This window comes from Triticum dicoccoides, chromosome 3B (genome assembly GCF_002162155.2).
Source record: "Triticum dicoccoides isolate Atlit2015 ecotype Zavitan chromosome 3B, WEW_v2.0, whole genome shotgun sequence".
NCBI classification, from domain to species: Eukaryota; Viridiplantae; Streptophyta; class Magnoliopsida; order Poales; family Poaceae; genus Triticum; species Triticum dicoccoides.
In genome coordinates this window covers 95,106,210-95,121,935 of record NC_041385.1, presented here as the reverse complement: position 1 = coordinate 95,121,935, position 15,726 = coordinate 95,106,210, and the positions used below count along the sequence as shown (strand labels likewise).

At 53.7% G+C, this 15,726-nt stretch overlaps 1 protein-coding gene across 1 annotated transcript; it reads left to right on the top strand.

Annotated features, from left to right (window-relative positions):
• The first annotated feature begins 1,767 nt into the window (after window positions 1–1,767).
• Window positions 1,768–6,988, top strand: LOC119274977. Its single transcript, XM_037555745.1, has 2 exons — window positions 1,768–2,424; window positions 6,361–6,988. The coding sequence occupies exons 1-2, from the start codon at window positions 2,074–2,076 to the stop codon at window positions 6,517–6,519; spliced, it is 510 nt and encodes a 169-aa protein (XP_037411642.1). The 5' UTR covers window positions 1,768–2,073; the 3' UTR covers window positions 6,520–6,988.
• Window positions 6,989–15,726: the final 8,738 nt, after the last annotated feature.

The window sequence follows — 15,726 nt, the reverse complement described above, 5'->3', positions numbered from 1 at the left end:
TTATGGTTTCCTGATCATGGACATTGGATGTCATTGATAACGAGATCACATCATTAGGAGAATGATGTGATGGACAAGACACAATCCTAAGCATAGCACAAGATCGCGTAGTTCGTTTGCTAGAGCTTTTCTAATGTCAAGTATCATTTCCTTAGACCATGAGATTGTGCAACTCCCAGATACCGTAGGAATGCTTTGGGTGTATCAAACGTCACAACGTAACTCGGTGGCTAGAAAGGTGCACTACAGGCATCTCCGAAAGTGTCTGTTGGGTTGGCACGAATCGAGACTAGGATTTGTCACTCCGTATGACGGAGAGGTATCTCTAGGACCACTCGGTAATGCATCATCATAATGAGCTCAATGTGACTAATGAGTTAGCCACGGGATCATGCATTATGGAACGAGTAAAGAGACTTGCCGTAACGAGATTGAACAAGGTATAGGGATACCGACGATCGAATCTCGGGCAAGTAACAAGGTATAGGGATACCTTTCCATCCTTGATGGCTTCCTTGTGTGTAGCAACAACAACGGAATTAGGTACATCCAACACATATGCTAGAGGCCTAGCAGACCCCTCGAAGGCATCTGAATCTGGAGGCACCTGCTCATCGGTCGTAGGCTAGGAGTCCTCAACATAGGACGGCGATAATTGGCTCCTGAACAAGACAATGACACAACTAAACTCTTCTGTGCTTGTGTCCTACAAGCGTTAACATCAGGACTAGTGAAACACACTACAGACGGATATTAAGAAAGACCAATACACGTGAATAGTAAGCATAGTACACATGGATCATAAAGTTCAACACACCACCCTATGGCTGATCTTCAAGCTCATAGCATGCCATGGAGTTCAACACACTACCACACCTACATACTTGCAAACTACTACACATGCTTTGATTCACAACCTAGTAATACCATAATATCATCCTTCCCGACATGGAAAACAACATGAACATCATCGAAGCATACAAGCAACACCTAGCATGCTACCAATCCATCACCACTAGCTACCACTACATTACATTCTCATAGATTGACAGTTTACAATGCTACCACGTACTCATAAATCTACTCCTATCACATGCTCACATATCTATCTAGAACGACTAGAGAGGAGGGATTGATCGAACTTACAACCATCGGTGCAACCGGGTGGAGGTGTGGAACATGCCGGAGAAAAGGAGGGAAAACAAATCGCTGCCAACGTCTGCCGCCGGCCGAAGAAGACGCGCCGCTTGCCTGCTCGCCGGTGATGATCCGCGCGGAACGAAGAACTCGAAGGGGGGATTGGACGGATAATCTGTGTTGTGATTCGAGGATGGCTATATAGGGCGACCGATTAGACGGAAGGTGACCTAATTTCTCCCACCGTTTTTTTGGGAATGTGCGTGCGTACGCACCATCTCCCTGCTCGCATGAACTCGGTGCCGTGTCCCCTCCCCTGCATATTGCCCGAGGCTGACTAATCGGAAACGGCCGATTCAGCACTTCCTAGCGGGTCTGCTTAGGGTGCTTTCGTGCTATGCAGGCTAAACAGTGAACACAATCTATCAAACATACCAAAGTTTTATCGCGCGGTTTTCGTTGGATCTAATGTAGACGACTAAATGCACTCCTAATGGCTGGCATCAGATCCGACCTCGTACAAATCGCAACACCCCGCCTGATCTGTTGACTGCGCGGTGCTTGATGGAGGGTCTCGGGAGGGGTGGCACCAGTAGATCAAAACCTTCTCGGGAGGGAGAAGAGAACGGGCCCAAGCCTCGCCTCGCCTCGCCTCGCACCACAAAAAGGATCGCGTGAACCGTACTCCCCTCCTTCCTTCTTTCCTGGAGCTCTTTACTCCACTTTCACTACTCAGTACTCACTCGTGACTCGTGAGTCGTGACACGCCACTCGATTCACACAGACACGAGAAGCCCAGCAGCGGCAGCAGCAATGGCGCCGCGCGCGTCGTGAGACGGACAGAGCCACAGCCTACAGCCTACAGGGGGCGGGCGAGCGGTGTTGGCGCTGGCGGTGGGGAGCGATTAACCGGCTCAGTTTGCGCGCGCGCGCGCCATGGCGGGCGGCCCGGCGATGGCCCCGGCGGCCGCGTGGTGGCCAGGCGCGGGGGCGGGGGCGGGGGCGCAGGAGCAGGAGGAGATGCGGTGGCGGCAGCTGGACGGCGGCGTCAGCGCCGTCTCCTTCGGCTTCGTCGCCACGGCCATGCTCGTCTCCATGTTCCTCGCCATGGCCGTGCTCGAGCACTTCCTCCGTGCCCCGCCCATGGGCCCGCCGGAGCCCTCGCCGCCCCGTGGACCAAGAGGGGTCCTCCTCCGCTTCCTCCGCCGCGGCCGCGGCGGACGCGGACCCCCCGGCGCGGATCTCGAGGCGGCCAGGAAGCTCGACGCCGGATGCGCGTCCCCCGAGGTAATAACCCCGGCACTGCTACTCCCGCACGCCCCGCCGCCGCCCCATTCCCCATTCGCGCCTGCATCCTGCCGCCTTTTCATGGTTCCGTCGGTCGCCCTTTTCCCCTTTCCGCATCGCTTTTACTGCTCACCGTGCGTGCGTGTGTGTCTGTGCACTCGAAACGGACCCAGATTGCGCATCATTTCGCCCCTCCCCCATCCCTCCACTACGCTCGACTCCGCCATGATGCAGCGGCCATGGCCAGTGCCAGGAGGGAGGCATCCGAGGAGGATGCAGCCCAGGTAGGAACGGACAACAGAATGCTCTGCTGCCACCGCCCATTTCTTGCCTCGATTTTTATGGTGGCTCTAGAAAGTATCTCAACATACACATCAAAGGAGCACGTTTTGATCTGCAGCGCCAAACCAGATCTTGCTGATGTGGTTCGTCACTTCATCACAGCTCGTCTTCGTCAGTGGTACAGTTCATGGCAGCGTATCCATCCATTATAGTGGAACTGATGTTACGTTCGTCCAAACTCGGAAACAACTCATTAATTATCTTGGTCGGGATGTGTCCTACTAATACTAGCTCAACCCCACAAGTCTCTGTTAAGCCACAACTCATTTAATTAGCTTGGTCGGGGTGTCCCACTGCTTCAACCCCACAAGTCTCTGTTAAGCCGTTAGCCACATCGATCTCTCCTGTCAGATTACTGATTAGCCTTATCAGCTGCTGCTGTCTCAACAGTTAATCATTCGTCATTATTTGGGTCGCTTTGTGCTAAGTGGCCACATGGTGTTTGTTCAGGAAAATGATCTAGGGTAGATTGATTACGCAGGTGGATCTTCCTGATGTACGTAATTCATTTCTATCCTTCTGTATTCTGTCTTGTGGTTAAGTTCAGTTGGCACCTTCATATGGCTTATAGCAGCATTCTTGTCCATTTTGTATGGTGTGATACGTAGTAGTAGAAGACAAGAGGGGTCGCTATTTAAGATCATGGGTTATGGAATTGAGAGGGGGATTTGGCAGACAGTGGGGAACAGACAAGGACCACCGCTGTCTGCACCTCACAGCAAGGTCTGAATCATACTCTTGCTTGCAATATGGGTTCTCCGTCTAAAACTCAGCAGCCACAGCCTGCAGGTCCCAGATGATGTGGGCACCATTCTTTCCTCACTGTGAGGTGTGGAACCTCCTGTTACTAAGATGGACCAGCAGCACAATTTACTTCGAGCAGTGGTGTGCCCCATCATGGAAATCAAGAGAAATCAGTTAATTAGAAATGGGAGGAGCGTTTAAGTACGAAGTATAAATGGTGTCCTTGTCTAAGAACTTAACCTTTAGAAACTTTGATGCTAGACCTCACACAAAAAATAAGTGGTTGTCTCTTGCTCGCGCACCGTCGCTGCTAACATGAGGTGCATGACTACGTGCGGCTCCTTTCCATCGCTCCTGCTTGTGAGCATACACCCAGCACACCCTTAGTTGTTCCTGGGCTATCGGTTAGTATTGTGAATTAAGGAGTGGTGTAGACTGAAATAATCTGAGAACAAATACAAAGTATTTGGCCCAACCAACTGTAGTATAGACGCCTAATATGTACTCCCTCCGTAAACTAATATAAGAGCATTTAGAACACTAAAGTAGTGATCTAAACGCTCTTATATTAGTTTACAGAGGGAGTAGGTATTTTGTGAAAATAAAATATATTTGGGTGTACATCTGTACTTCCACAGTTCCATGACCTTTTGTGGCCTCATGTCTAGCACCAGCTTCTGGTAGCCACATGCTGGCCAAGAACATTAAATGTAAAGAAATTAGGTTATCAAAATTGGCAACCCGTCCCATAAAATGGATGGCTCGACTACATCTTGTCTGCTATTCATGAGTAGAGTGTCTTCATGCATACTAGGATGTATATGTTATAAGTTTGAGATGTCGATTGGAGGAGTATGGAGTTATGTTGGAAGATATTGTAAAAGAGACGAGGTTGATTGAGCACCACAAAAAAATCAGTATTTTTCTGTAGTCTTTCTAAAATCTGCCAAAATCACCTTTCCCGCTATGATATGGAAAAATGAAACGATATATCACTGTTATGCAATCTGTCTAGCCGTGTAATGTGCTAAGTATAAGCCAGCACATACATGAATAGTCAATGTTGGCTGTATTGAAGTATCATACGAAAGCTTCTTCCATAATGTGTTTGTCAAGAACGGCATCGGTGTATGGTTATCAAGTTTTGTTTCCTTTATCTGCGAAGAAGGTTGTCAATCCAGCTATTATATATAGTTCATTTCTCGATGTCAACTCATTCACGATTGTTACTGAATCTGGACCATCAGTCCCAGGTTCCATCCAAGTTCAGATAAATTTCTGATCAGCTCTTTCGTAGTAGAGGCTCAAATTCCAACTGATTCCAGACTATTTTGTGATCATCTCTTGCATTAGTCAACTTTCATAGCATAGTGGACGTCACGTACCTGATACATGACAAAGTGATACTAGCTGTACGATCTGCTCGGGATGACCCTGGAACCAAGTGGCAAAGGTGTCTTGATGGCAGGTTGGCAGCCACACCTCAGGGGCGGGGATGAGAGAAGTGGAGATTTTTTTTTTTCTGCTTAATCCAACCAACAGATGTGCCAGCCCTTATATCGTTGGTGCCTGCCCCTAACACAAGTAACCAATCTTACCTTTCCTAGCTCACAAATATAAAGAAGACAAACTTTGGGAAGATGAACCTATAAAGATATCTTGCTTCCATGAATAGCTGTGGTGTTGGGTGCTCTTCCAAGGGCTGTATGACTATGACTGTATGCGTTCCAAATTTCACTCATTGCTTTTGACATCAAATAATTGTAGATTTCTTTCTCTTCCTCTTTTTTTTTTGAGGGAAACAGCACAACTCTGCTGCATATTTTTATTGTTTTTTAAAATAAGTTACAGAGAGAGTCTGTACAAATTAAATAAAAGAATAGAAAAAAGAAAACAAAAGGCTATACAGAACTAAGGAAACAAGAAACAAGAACAAATACAAATACAAATACAACAGTGGAATGTATTCACGCAAGCTAGCTGAACACACTCATCTGAAGGCATGAACCCAGTCTTCAAACTTCCCATATTCTTTCCTGTTTGCTCTGTTAAGTTCCTCTTTAAATGTCTTCCTGCATTTATATAGGCTGGGAGAGATGCCCTTGAATATGAAGCCATTCCTAGTTAAAATGGGACTCCCACTAGAATGATGATTTCAAGTTAAAATGGGGCTCCCACTAGGTCTTTTAAGTTTCTTTCTCCTCCTCTTAGATGATGAATTGTTTTTTCACATTAGTTATAGTCAATTAGTACCTCTAGAGCAATAGAAATATGCTAGAGCAGACTTCTGGTAGACCTAGCGTTGATGACTCATCTTCTGTCCTATTGTGTCATCTGTGGAACTTATTTATCTGAATACTGGCATTGCCATAGGACGGGTCATTCATCATCATTTGTGTCGATTTTACACTTAGGTCAGGCTTATTCGATTTCATTGGTTCTTTTGGACATTATGGCATCTTTTTTTTATGTTGATATTCTGTTTTCTCTCTATACCAGCCATGGATTTTGAGTCGCTCGACTAGTCGCGACTAGTCTACGACTAGTCTATGAGTCGCAAAAATATGGTCGACTTAGCTTAGTGTCGACTCGCGACCCTGAGTCGCGACTAGTCACAACGCAGGCTCGACTTCTTCCGAGTCGCTGCCCCAGAGCGACTCGCATGAGTCGCGACTCGAAAACCATGATACCAGCACATACAGTTTTTAGAAATACAACTGATCATGAAATTATGACATCCCTATTTCTGACTGCATCAAGGCATCTCATGTTAGCATTGCCGCATTGGATGCGGTGAGTTCAGTACATGCACATTGTTACTGATTACTTCGTTTATATGTGGCTTTGCAGATGCCCGTGTATTCCAAAGGCGTATCTGTCCTGATGCCAGGACAGGACGTGCCGACGTTCATCGCGCACCCCGCGCCTGCGCCCTGCCCCCCAGAGAGGGTCCGATGGCCGTTGCACCAGCCCGCTCCTTTCGCCAGTTCCTCGTCGAATCCGTGCTAGCATATGGCCGCTAGACCGGAACACCGCTCTAGTGCTCTACCCAACGATGATCCACAGGGAGAGAGCACACCTCTGGTTTCTTCTGTGGCCATGTCACCGGTTCCCTGGTGGGACGGGGAGCGGTTCTCTCCATGCGTTGTACAGTTTGTTTAGATGTCTGTTGTGGAGCAAGTTCTGCTGGCTCCTGCGGCTGCCTGTATTATGGCGGGAGAGGAGCGGCTAGTCTAGTGGATCCATGGAATTGTTGCCGATCCCACTTGCTCAGCCAGTATTTAGATGCTTCCCGCAAAAAAAAAAGAAGCTAGTGTTTAGATGCTTTCGTTGTCGTTGGTCATAGAGTCGTACTAGATGTGTGTCATGGATGGATGCACACGTCTTGTGTAATTTCGCTGCATAAATGACTTGTAGCCTATGGGACTTTCGCCCCCTGGGAGACTTGGGCTTTAGAGATTTTGAAATCTTTATTCTAGCTGTTCTTGCTAGGCAGGCATGGAGGATACTTGAAAGGGTATGTCTAGAACTTGGTTGGATGCTACAAACGGTGACAAAATATGTTGTGACAGTATGACAACAAATGCTACAAGCATTCTAACTAAAATGCTACAGCTGACATTGAAGGATGTTGCCACCGGTGAGATCACGTGCTACAATCGACGAGGGATGACATGCTACAACTAGCAAGACGGATGTTGCAACCGGTAGAAACAATGTTGCAAATGATGGGATAAAATGTTGTAAGGTCGACTGAGACTTTGTTTTAGATCTCAGTCGACTGAGTTTTAGCAAACCCGTACTAGACAATATAAGTGCATGAAATTTTAAAAACGGTTTACTTTTCAGACTGCTCCATCCTAGAAGGCCAGGTTGGTAATCATCCATCACAGGTTTGGCGGTCTCTAGTTGAAGGCAGGGATATAATGAAGCAAGGAATTATCAAGCGTAGTAGTAATGGAATTACCACTGAAGTTTGGAATGAAAGCTGGATACCACGAACAAGATTGATGCGGCCGCTGGTTTCTCATGTGGCCAACCCACCCCAGTTTGTGTCGGAGCTCATTGATACTCCAAATGCAAGGTGGAATCAAGAGTTGATAGATGATGATTTTTTAGCCAAAACCGTAGAACAATGGTTGCACAGTATTTTCATTAATAATAAATATTTACATACAAAAGGAAAGGAAAATAACAAAGTCAACCAATGTCGGTTCAAGGAAACAATCCCATAATTAAATTACAGATATTGTTCTGTCCACATACTAATTTTCTCTACTTTTCTTTGCTTTGCCCTGATTTGTGCTGCCCAAAATCCTTCTTTCAGATAATGTTTCCATTTTCCCAGGTGTGGTGCAGCTGATTGGAATATTTGATATTTCTAACATATTATATACTCCAGCACCCCATAATGATAATATCTAGTGCGATTTCTTTGGGTAGAAGTTCCATGGTGATTAGAATTGTCGTGGTGGGCGCACGACAGATGCCAAGAGATGGTGTCGGGGGTTGGGTACGACATATGCCAAAGGATGACTTATCATGGTGGAAGCGAGTAGAACATCGCCGGTGCCTGGAAGCGGGATAAGGCGTAGACACGTACGCCGGTGAACTTTACCCAGGTTGGGAGCTCTCCGTGGAGATAATACCCCTACTCCTGCTCAGCGGGGTCTCCGCATGATCACTAAGGCACTAGTGATACAAGGTGCTCCTTGAGCCGTGTCTAGAGGTAGGGGAAGGCAAGGCTAGCTCTTCCCTGCCCTAGGTAACTGCCGAGTTCTATCAGAGTGGGAACCCTTTGCATGGGTGCCCTGGGGGGTTCATATAGGCCTACCCCCAGGGGTACAATGGTAATCTGGCCGGGTGCTGGGCCCGGCTGTCAGCGTCTCCGTCCTCCGACTTCTCCGTCGACCATTGGGGCCCGCCGCCAGGTGGGCCCCGCCGACTGGTTGGTGGCTGCTCACTGTAGCCGTGCCGTCAGTGACGAGGGCTTGGTCATCTCATCGTGGCTACAGTCCCGCCGCCTGGCGGGAGATCACTGTAGCCACACCTGGTCTCATCGGCTTAATGGCATGCTTGCCTCGGGGCAAGGGACAGCTGCCTGTTGAAGGCCGGCCCTCCCCGAGTCAGACTGGTTAGGCTTCCGCCGTCTTCTATGGCGTCACTGCCCGATAAGGCCCGCCGCCGGCAGGCCGTACCGACAGGCCGTCGTGGGGAACAGGGCTCCGCCTGCCCGGAGCGACGCCAGGGGGGACATGGCATAGTGCCACGCCGTGCGGAGATCTCCGCCTGTACGGGGCACCGTAGCCATGCTTATCCCGGGATTCGGGGGCGACGGGCTTCACTGTAGCCACGCTCTGCCTTGTACTCTTGATGGGGGACCAGAATCAGAGGGCGGCGGGAGGCCGCCCCCTCCGGGAGCTGGTCTACTGGAGCCAGCCGCTCTTAGGGCCGTCTTCTGGTGCTTGGTCGTCCTCCGGTGGCCGGCCTCTGAGCCAGCCGGCCCCCGGAGGGCAGAGCTTTTAGCTGGGGGTCTTTGCGGGGCGCAGCTGGCCCAAAGTTTTGATGTGCCAAGGGACTCGGGTGAGCCTACCCGTGGCCCATTACTCCGACATTAGTCCCCGAAGCCGGTGAGGCGTTGTGGTCGTGGGGCCGCGAAGTCTCAGCGGCTTCCCTCCTCACCGAGCTCCAGGAGAGTGTCTTGATCCGTCTTGCGGCGCGCCGGCCTCTGAGGCCGGTTTCGACAAGGCGGGGTTCGTCGACCAATATTTGAACTTCAAGGTGGGAGAATAGGTGGCGTGCCTGCTAAGCTTCCCTAGGCTGTCGCCCGCCGTAGGGACGCCACGCGGCACTCGCCAGCCCAGCCAGCCTGCCATCCCACGCTCCTGATGGGATGTGACAGTGGGCCGGCCCGCCACTACCGGGCCTCAGCAAGCGGGCGGATCCGCTGTGCCGAGGTGGACGGTTGTGATTCTCGCGGGCATTCACGGCGCAGTAAATTCGCGCGACGAACGTGGGGTCATGGGGTTGTGGGCACAGTTAATCCCACGACCACGCCCCATCCCCTCGGTTTCAGAGCCCAAGGGCTATAAGTAGGGGGAGGGAGGGGTGCGACGGGGCACGCGCGCCCCCTCCCACACTCTCTTCCCCTTCCTACTCTTCCCTCCATTGTTGTTGTCGCTGCTTCTTGCTTGCCGTGGTGCTGCCGCCGCCGCCCACGCGCTCTTGCTCCTCTCCGCAGCTTCGCACGTATCCATGGCGCGTGAGAAGGGCGGCGACTGGGACGGCTCGATGGTCATTGAAGACCACATCACCTTCCTCCGGGACACGCGCCGGATGCCCAACGCGGCATTCGTCAAGGCGCAGGCGCCGTCGGAGGCGGAGATCTCGCCGGTGCCAAGGGGAAACGAGCAGGTCGTCTTCCGCTCGCACTTCCTCCGCGGCTTCGGCCTCCCAGTGAGCGGCTTCCTCCGCTTGTTCCTCGACTTCAACCATCTTCAACCGCATCATTTGACGCCCAACACCGTGACCCTGCTCTCCGCCTTGGTCACGGCGTGCGAGGGCTACATCGGCGTCCTCCCCACGATCGAGCTGTGGGGAGCATTCTTCTATGGGAAGCTAGGCACCTCCGCCAAGGACACGGCGGCCGAGTGCGGCGGCTACGTTGCTGTGCACCGGCCGGCGAAGAGAAATGCCTTCCCCGTCATCAAGCTGGCTCAGTCGGTGAAGATCTGGCAGCAGTCCTATTTCTACGTCGAGAACGTGGATCCGGCTGCAGACTTCCTCAACCTGCCGGCCTATGAGGCCGGCCCCCCCACCGGGCCTCGACCCAACTGGGGGTACAAGCCAAAGCCGGTATCAGCGGACGCGGCGGCCGCCATCGGTCGACTCCGAGTGCTCCACGAGTCGGAGGGCCTCGTGGCCTCCGACCTCCTCGTCGCCTTCGTCGAGCGTTGGATCCTCCCGCTCCAGAGCCGCCCTCATCCGATCTTCCGGATGGGTGGGCACCGCGACCCGTGCCGGCTGTGCACGAAAGAGATGCCGCCTGCCGAGGTCGCGCGGATGGTGAACGAGATCTCCGACCTCAAGATGTCGGAGGGAGACTGGCGGTACGGGAAGCAGCCGTACTCTCGCGACAACCCGCCGTCCGCCGTAAGTCCCTCGATTTCTTCCTTTAGATTTGTCTTTTGGTCTTGCTCTTATCATGACGCGACTCCCCTCTGGAGCGCAGATTTATATGTCCGCGGCAGCGGCCGCCCTCATGGGGCCGGGTGGTGACTACCTGCCGGACAGGGTAGTAAGAGACGTGGATGACCCTGACTTGGGGGTGGCCGCCCTGGCGGACGACGCAACAGGCGGAGGCGATGGAGCAGGTGGCTCCAAGGAAGGCGATGGCGTGGAGACCTGGCCTGATGATGACGACGACGAAGACGAGCAGCGCCTCGCCCGGAGCACAGCCAACATCGGTGCCGGCCCCTCTGCTGGGCCGCCCGCCCGTGGCGGCAAGCGCAAGCGGAAACAAGGAGCTACCCTGTTTGGCAGCGCGCCGAAGAAACCCAAGAATCCGCCCGCGGCGACCAGGCGGCAAGAGGCCACAGCCAAGGCGGCCAAGTATCAGAGGCAGCCGAAGGTGTCGGGTATGGTATCGGCGTAAGTATCTTTATTTTGCCTTTACCTCTTCTGCCGATCCGGCCTAAAAAATCTCTTTGTCATTTCTTCACATCTCAGGGTCCCGCTCACCCTCGAGAAGTCGGGCGCCGCCTCGGTCATTAGGTCGGCGACGACCTGCTCCACCAATCGGCGGATCGACCCGGCCGTCGACCTCCGGAAGGCGAGAGAGCGGAACACGCGGGAGGCGCGCGACGAAGAGGCCGACCGCCTGGCGAAGGCGGAGGCGGACAAGGCCGCAGCATCCGCGGTGAGGAGGCTGGCGCAGGCGGAAGCCGAAGCCGCAGAGAGGGAGCGGCTCGTGGAGGCCGCATGCTGTCAGGAGTCGCTGATTGTGACGCCACTGAACTCCGCACCACCTCCGCCGGAGTTCGAAGCGATGACCAGCAGAGCCAGTGATGATCATCCGGTCATGGAGAGGGAGGGCGGCGATGTGGCCATGCCTGATGTCTTCGTGCCACCGTCGCCACCGACTAGCGAAACGTGAGTCGAGCAGCCGGCCGAGCCGCCAGTGCCACCGGCCGGGAATGTGGTGGTGACGGACCTAACTCCTCAGGTCCGCACACCCGTACGCCGCCGTCTTGAGAAGGCGGCCTCGACGCTGCGACCGCTGGAGACCGGAGCCGCGAGCTCGTCGGTCCCCAACACCGAGGCATCCAGCACCGCGCCAACCGGCTGGGTACGTGGAGGCGGGACGGGCGCCCTGAACTAGGCGGCCCTCGACGTTCAGGCCAAGCTCCGGGCCGAAGCCGAAGCCCTCAAACGCTGCAACGAGGCGTTTCTGGATTCGCGAGCAGCCATCCGCGTAAGCTTCCTGATTCTCTTTACTTTGATCTTCTTTCATCCTTCGTGGGGGCGCGCCAGCGCACCCACTGGGTGTAGTCCCCAAGTTTCGGGCCGGCTGCTGAGCAGGCGGTCCGGAACTTCATCTTGCCAGAGTTAAATGTTGATCTTGTCTGATATTTCCCTCTACAGGACTACCACAACCTCCGCGTGGTCGCCTACAACTCCAGGATCCCGGAGCTGGAGACGCAGACTGGCCATCTATCTGAGAGCCGGAGTAAGCTTCAATTCCTTTCTTCTGCGGGGGCGCGCTAGCGCACCCGCGGGCTGTAGTCTTCGAGGTTCGAGCCAACTACTGAGCAATCGGGCCGAATCTCCCCGGTTTGTGCATCCCTCTTTGTTATTTGACTGATGCTCTTCCTTCTCCTTCTTTCTTCAGAAGGCAACGCCGCCTTGCAGCAGCAGCTGGGCGAAGCCAACACCGCCCTACGCGGCAAGGAGGCGGAGTGCGGCAAGCTGACTGAGGAGCGAGACCGGCTGGTCACTCAGCTCGCCGAGTAGGCGGAAGCCCTCAAGGCGGCCCAACAAGAGGCGAAGACGAAAGAGGCCAACCTCCTCGCCGAGTTTGAGGTTGAGCGCTCTGCCTGGGCCAACAAGGAAGCCCAGATGACAGCCTGCTTCAGCAGCATTGAAGACTTGGTCGACGGTGAGCTTTATTCTCTTTGTTTCTTGCATTGGGCTGCCGGCCTTTATCTAGGCCGATTCCTCGTTTATAACTTTGGCTTTTCTTTCCTTCTGTCTAAACAGACTTCTTCCTGGGCCACTCTGTCACCGCGATCCAGATGATCGAGGCTCAGCGCGAGGAGCGGAGGGAGGAGGGCGCGCAGATCGCCGCTGATGCCCCCCGGACTTTCAGCGAGCAAATCCTTAGCATCCAGGCCCGTCTCCGGCCTGCCCATCAAATGCTGCGCCGTCTTCAGCGCATCGGGGCCCAGGCGGTCTCCGCCCTCTAGCCTGGCCTGCCGGCTCTGCGCACCCCAAGTCGGACTGCCGACTGGCTGGAGGTGGCGGCCGGCCGCCTGGAGGCCTGGAAGGGCTCTGCAGCCCGGGCAGGAGCGCGCCGGGCCTTGGAATTCGTCAAGGTGTGGTATCCTGGGCTGGATCTAGCCCAGTTAACCACGTTCCGGCTGGAGGCGCAGGAGGAGCTGGCGGTGGTGGAAGCTGATCTTATCAACAGGGCGGCGGCGATCACCGACTTCACCGACACCAGCGTCTTTGTCCCAGAGATAGTCGAGGAAGGCGCCGAAGTGCTACAGGAATGGCTCGGGCTGAACCCGGAGGACAGTGAGGACTCCGCTGAAGTTATCAACTCTAGCAATGAAGGGGAAGAAGGGGAGGAGGAGGAGGAGGAGGAGGAGGAGAGTGATTGACCTGCCGGAGGTTGGGGCGGATGGTTAGCCCCAGCCTGACCGAGCCTCAAGCAACGATCCACGCTCCAAAGCGCCGACTGCTGCTAGAACCGACCAAGCGGGGATCGACCAGCCACCCATTCCTCCGACGGGCGCCACCGACTCTGTCATCCAGCCCTCCGCCGTCCCGACTATCGCCGCTGATTCTACCGCCTAGACGGAGCCGCCTGCTGCATCAGGCGGCACAGCCGACTCCAGCGTTCAGCCAGAACCCTCCGCCGCGCCAACCGGCATCGCCCAGCCGGAGTCTTCTGCCGCTCCTTAGGATTTTTCCTTTTTCCCTGTTTTGCTAGAGTCTGGATAATCTTGATTAAATTTCGCAATTCCACCCGCGGGGTGTATATTGAACTTTGCTGAATGCCGGCCAGTAGGCCTTTATCCATGTAAATATTCTATCACTGTTTTTGCTTTGCCGACTTCTAACTTTTCTTGCCTTTTGCTCCTTGGTTTTTTCCTTTGCCGCCCTCCCTTGGCTATCCTCTTGCCAACCAAGCAGCCGCTCTACAGACTGCGGCTGGGTTGAGTATTTAGATGCTTGTGGGAGGGCTAGTACTTAGCCATTCGGAGTGTTGGTAAAAAAAGTAGAAGCCGGCCGACCGGCTGCTCGGCAGCCGGACGACTAGGTGCGATGCCGGCCTCAACTATATGCGTTTCTTCCTTAGTCGTTTTTCGTGTGAGGCACCGTTTTGCAACCCCTGCCCGCCATGCAGTTGCTCCGCGAGCTATGGCTTCTGACAAAGGAAGTTTCTGGTGCCAACACACTACTTGTCCGACTGCAGGAGGTGGCATATAGCAGAGGCGGCTAGCCTCCGGGCCGACTGGTCGAACCCGGTGCAGCGGAAATAAAACTATACATACTCATAGGCATAACAATTATCATATAGATAAAATAGGGTAGTCCCCGAGCTCTTCTCGGGGAACCCGGAGTCTTTATACATAATACAAAAGATAGTGTGATACATACTGCTCTCAACTGTAAAACCTTCAGAGGAGGTTTGCGTTCCATGTCCTCTCCGTCTCTTTGCCTGAATCATCTCTCTTGCGTGCTCTAGGCTTCTGGGCGTCGATCAGGTAGTAGGAGTCGTTGCCCAGCACCTTACTGATGATGAACGGGCCTTCCCAAAGTGCCGAGAATTTGTGCTGGCCGGCTGTTCGCTGGATCAGCCGGAGCCCAAGGTCTCCCTCCTGGAAGGATCTTGGCTTCACCTTGCGGTTGTAGTATCGGCACAGACTCGCTGGTAGATGGCGGACCGGCTGAGTGCCAACAGCCGGCCCTCCTCCAGCAAGTCGACGCCGTCTTCTCATGCCTCCTTGGCATCCGCCTCGGTGTACATGGTGACTCTCGGGGAGTCGAACTCTATATCTGTCGGGATGACGGCTTCAACACCATAGACAAGGAAGAAAGGCGTGAAGCCGGTTGACTTGTTCGGAGTGGTGCGCAAGCTCTAGAGGACGGCCGACAGCTTGTCGAGCCAGCAGCCGGCGGAACGCTCGAGAGGCTAGACCAGTCGGGGCTTGATGCCGGACAGAATGAGGCCGTTTGCACGCTCAACTTGGCCGTTTGACTGTGGGTGGGCAACGGACGCTAAGTCCAGTCGGATGCCCTGTGTTGCGCAGAAACGAGCCAATGCTCCTTTGGCGAAGTTGGTGCCATTGTTGGTGATGATGCTATGTGGTATGTCGTACCGTGTGGTGATGTTGGCGATGAATGTCTCGGCAGTCGGCCCATTCAGCTTCTTGATTGGTTTGGCCTCTATCCACTTGGTGAACTTGTCCACAGCGACAAGCAAATGAGTCATGCCACCACGGGCCATCTTGAATGGCCCTACCATATCTAGCCCCCAAACAGCAAAGGGCCAAGCTATAGGAATGGTCTTGAGTGCAGAAGCCGACAAATGTGGCTTGGAGCGGAACCTCTGGCACCCTTGACACTTCTGAACTAGTTCTTTGGCCTCTTCTAGAGCAGCCGACCAAAAGAATCCATGACGGAAAGCCTTGGCCACAAGTGATCTTGAAGCCGCGTGGTGGCCGCATTCACCTTGGTGGATATCTCTGAGTATTGCTTGGCCCTTGTCCGGCTCCACGCAGCGCTGATAAACCCCGCCGATGCTTCGTCGCACCAGCTCTCTGTTGACTATGGTGTAAGCTGCTGCGCGCCTTTGCACTTGTCGGACCGAGATCTCATTAGTCGGTAGCTCCTTGTTGACCAGGAATTTGAGGATTGGCTGGGCCCAAGATGGCGCTGTTATTTCTTCGACTGCCACCACTGCAACTTGTATGAGGGTGGTTGGGCCGG

What these genes read in the sequence shown, in the direction of transcription:
- LOC119274977 (XM_037555745.1), top strand. Translation starts at nt 2,074, where the DNA reads ATGGCGGGCGGCCCGGCGATGGCCCCGGCGGCCGCGTGGTGGCCAGGC. An exon ending in CCGGATGCGCGTCCCCCGAG is followed by an intron (nt 2,425 to 6,360) that starts GTAATAACCCCG and finishes GTGGCTTTGCAG; the next exon opens with ATGCCCGTGTATTCCAAAGG.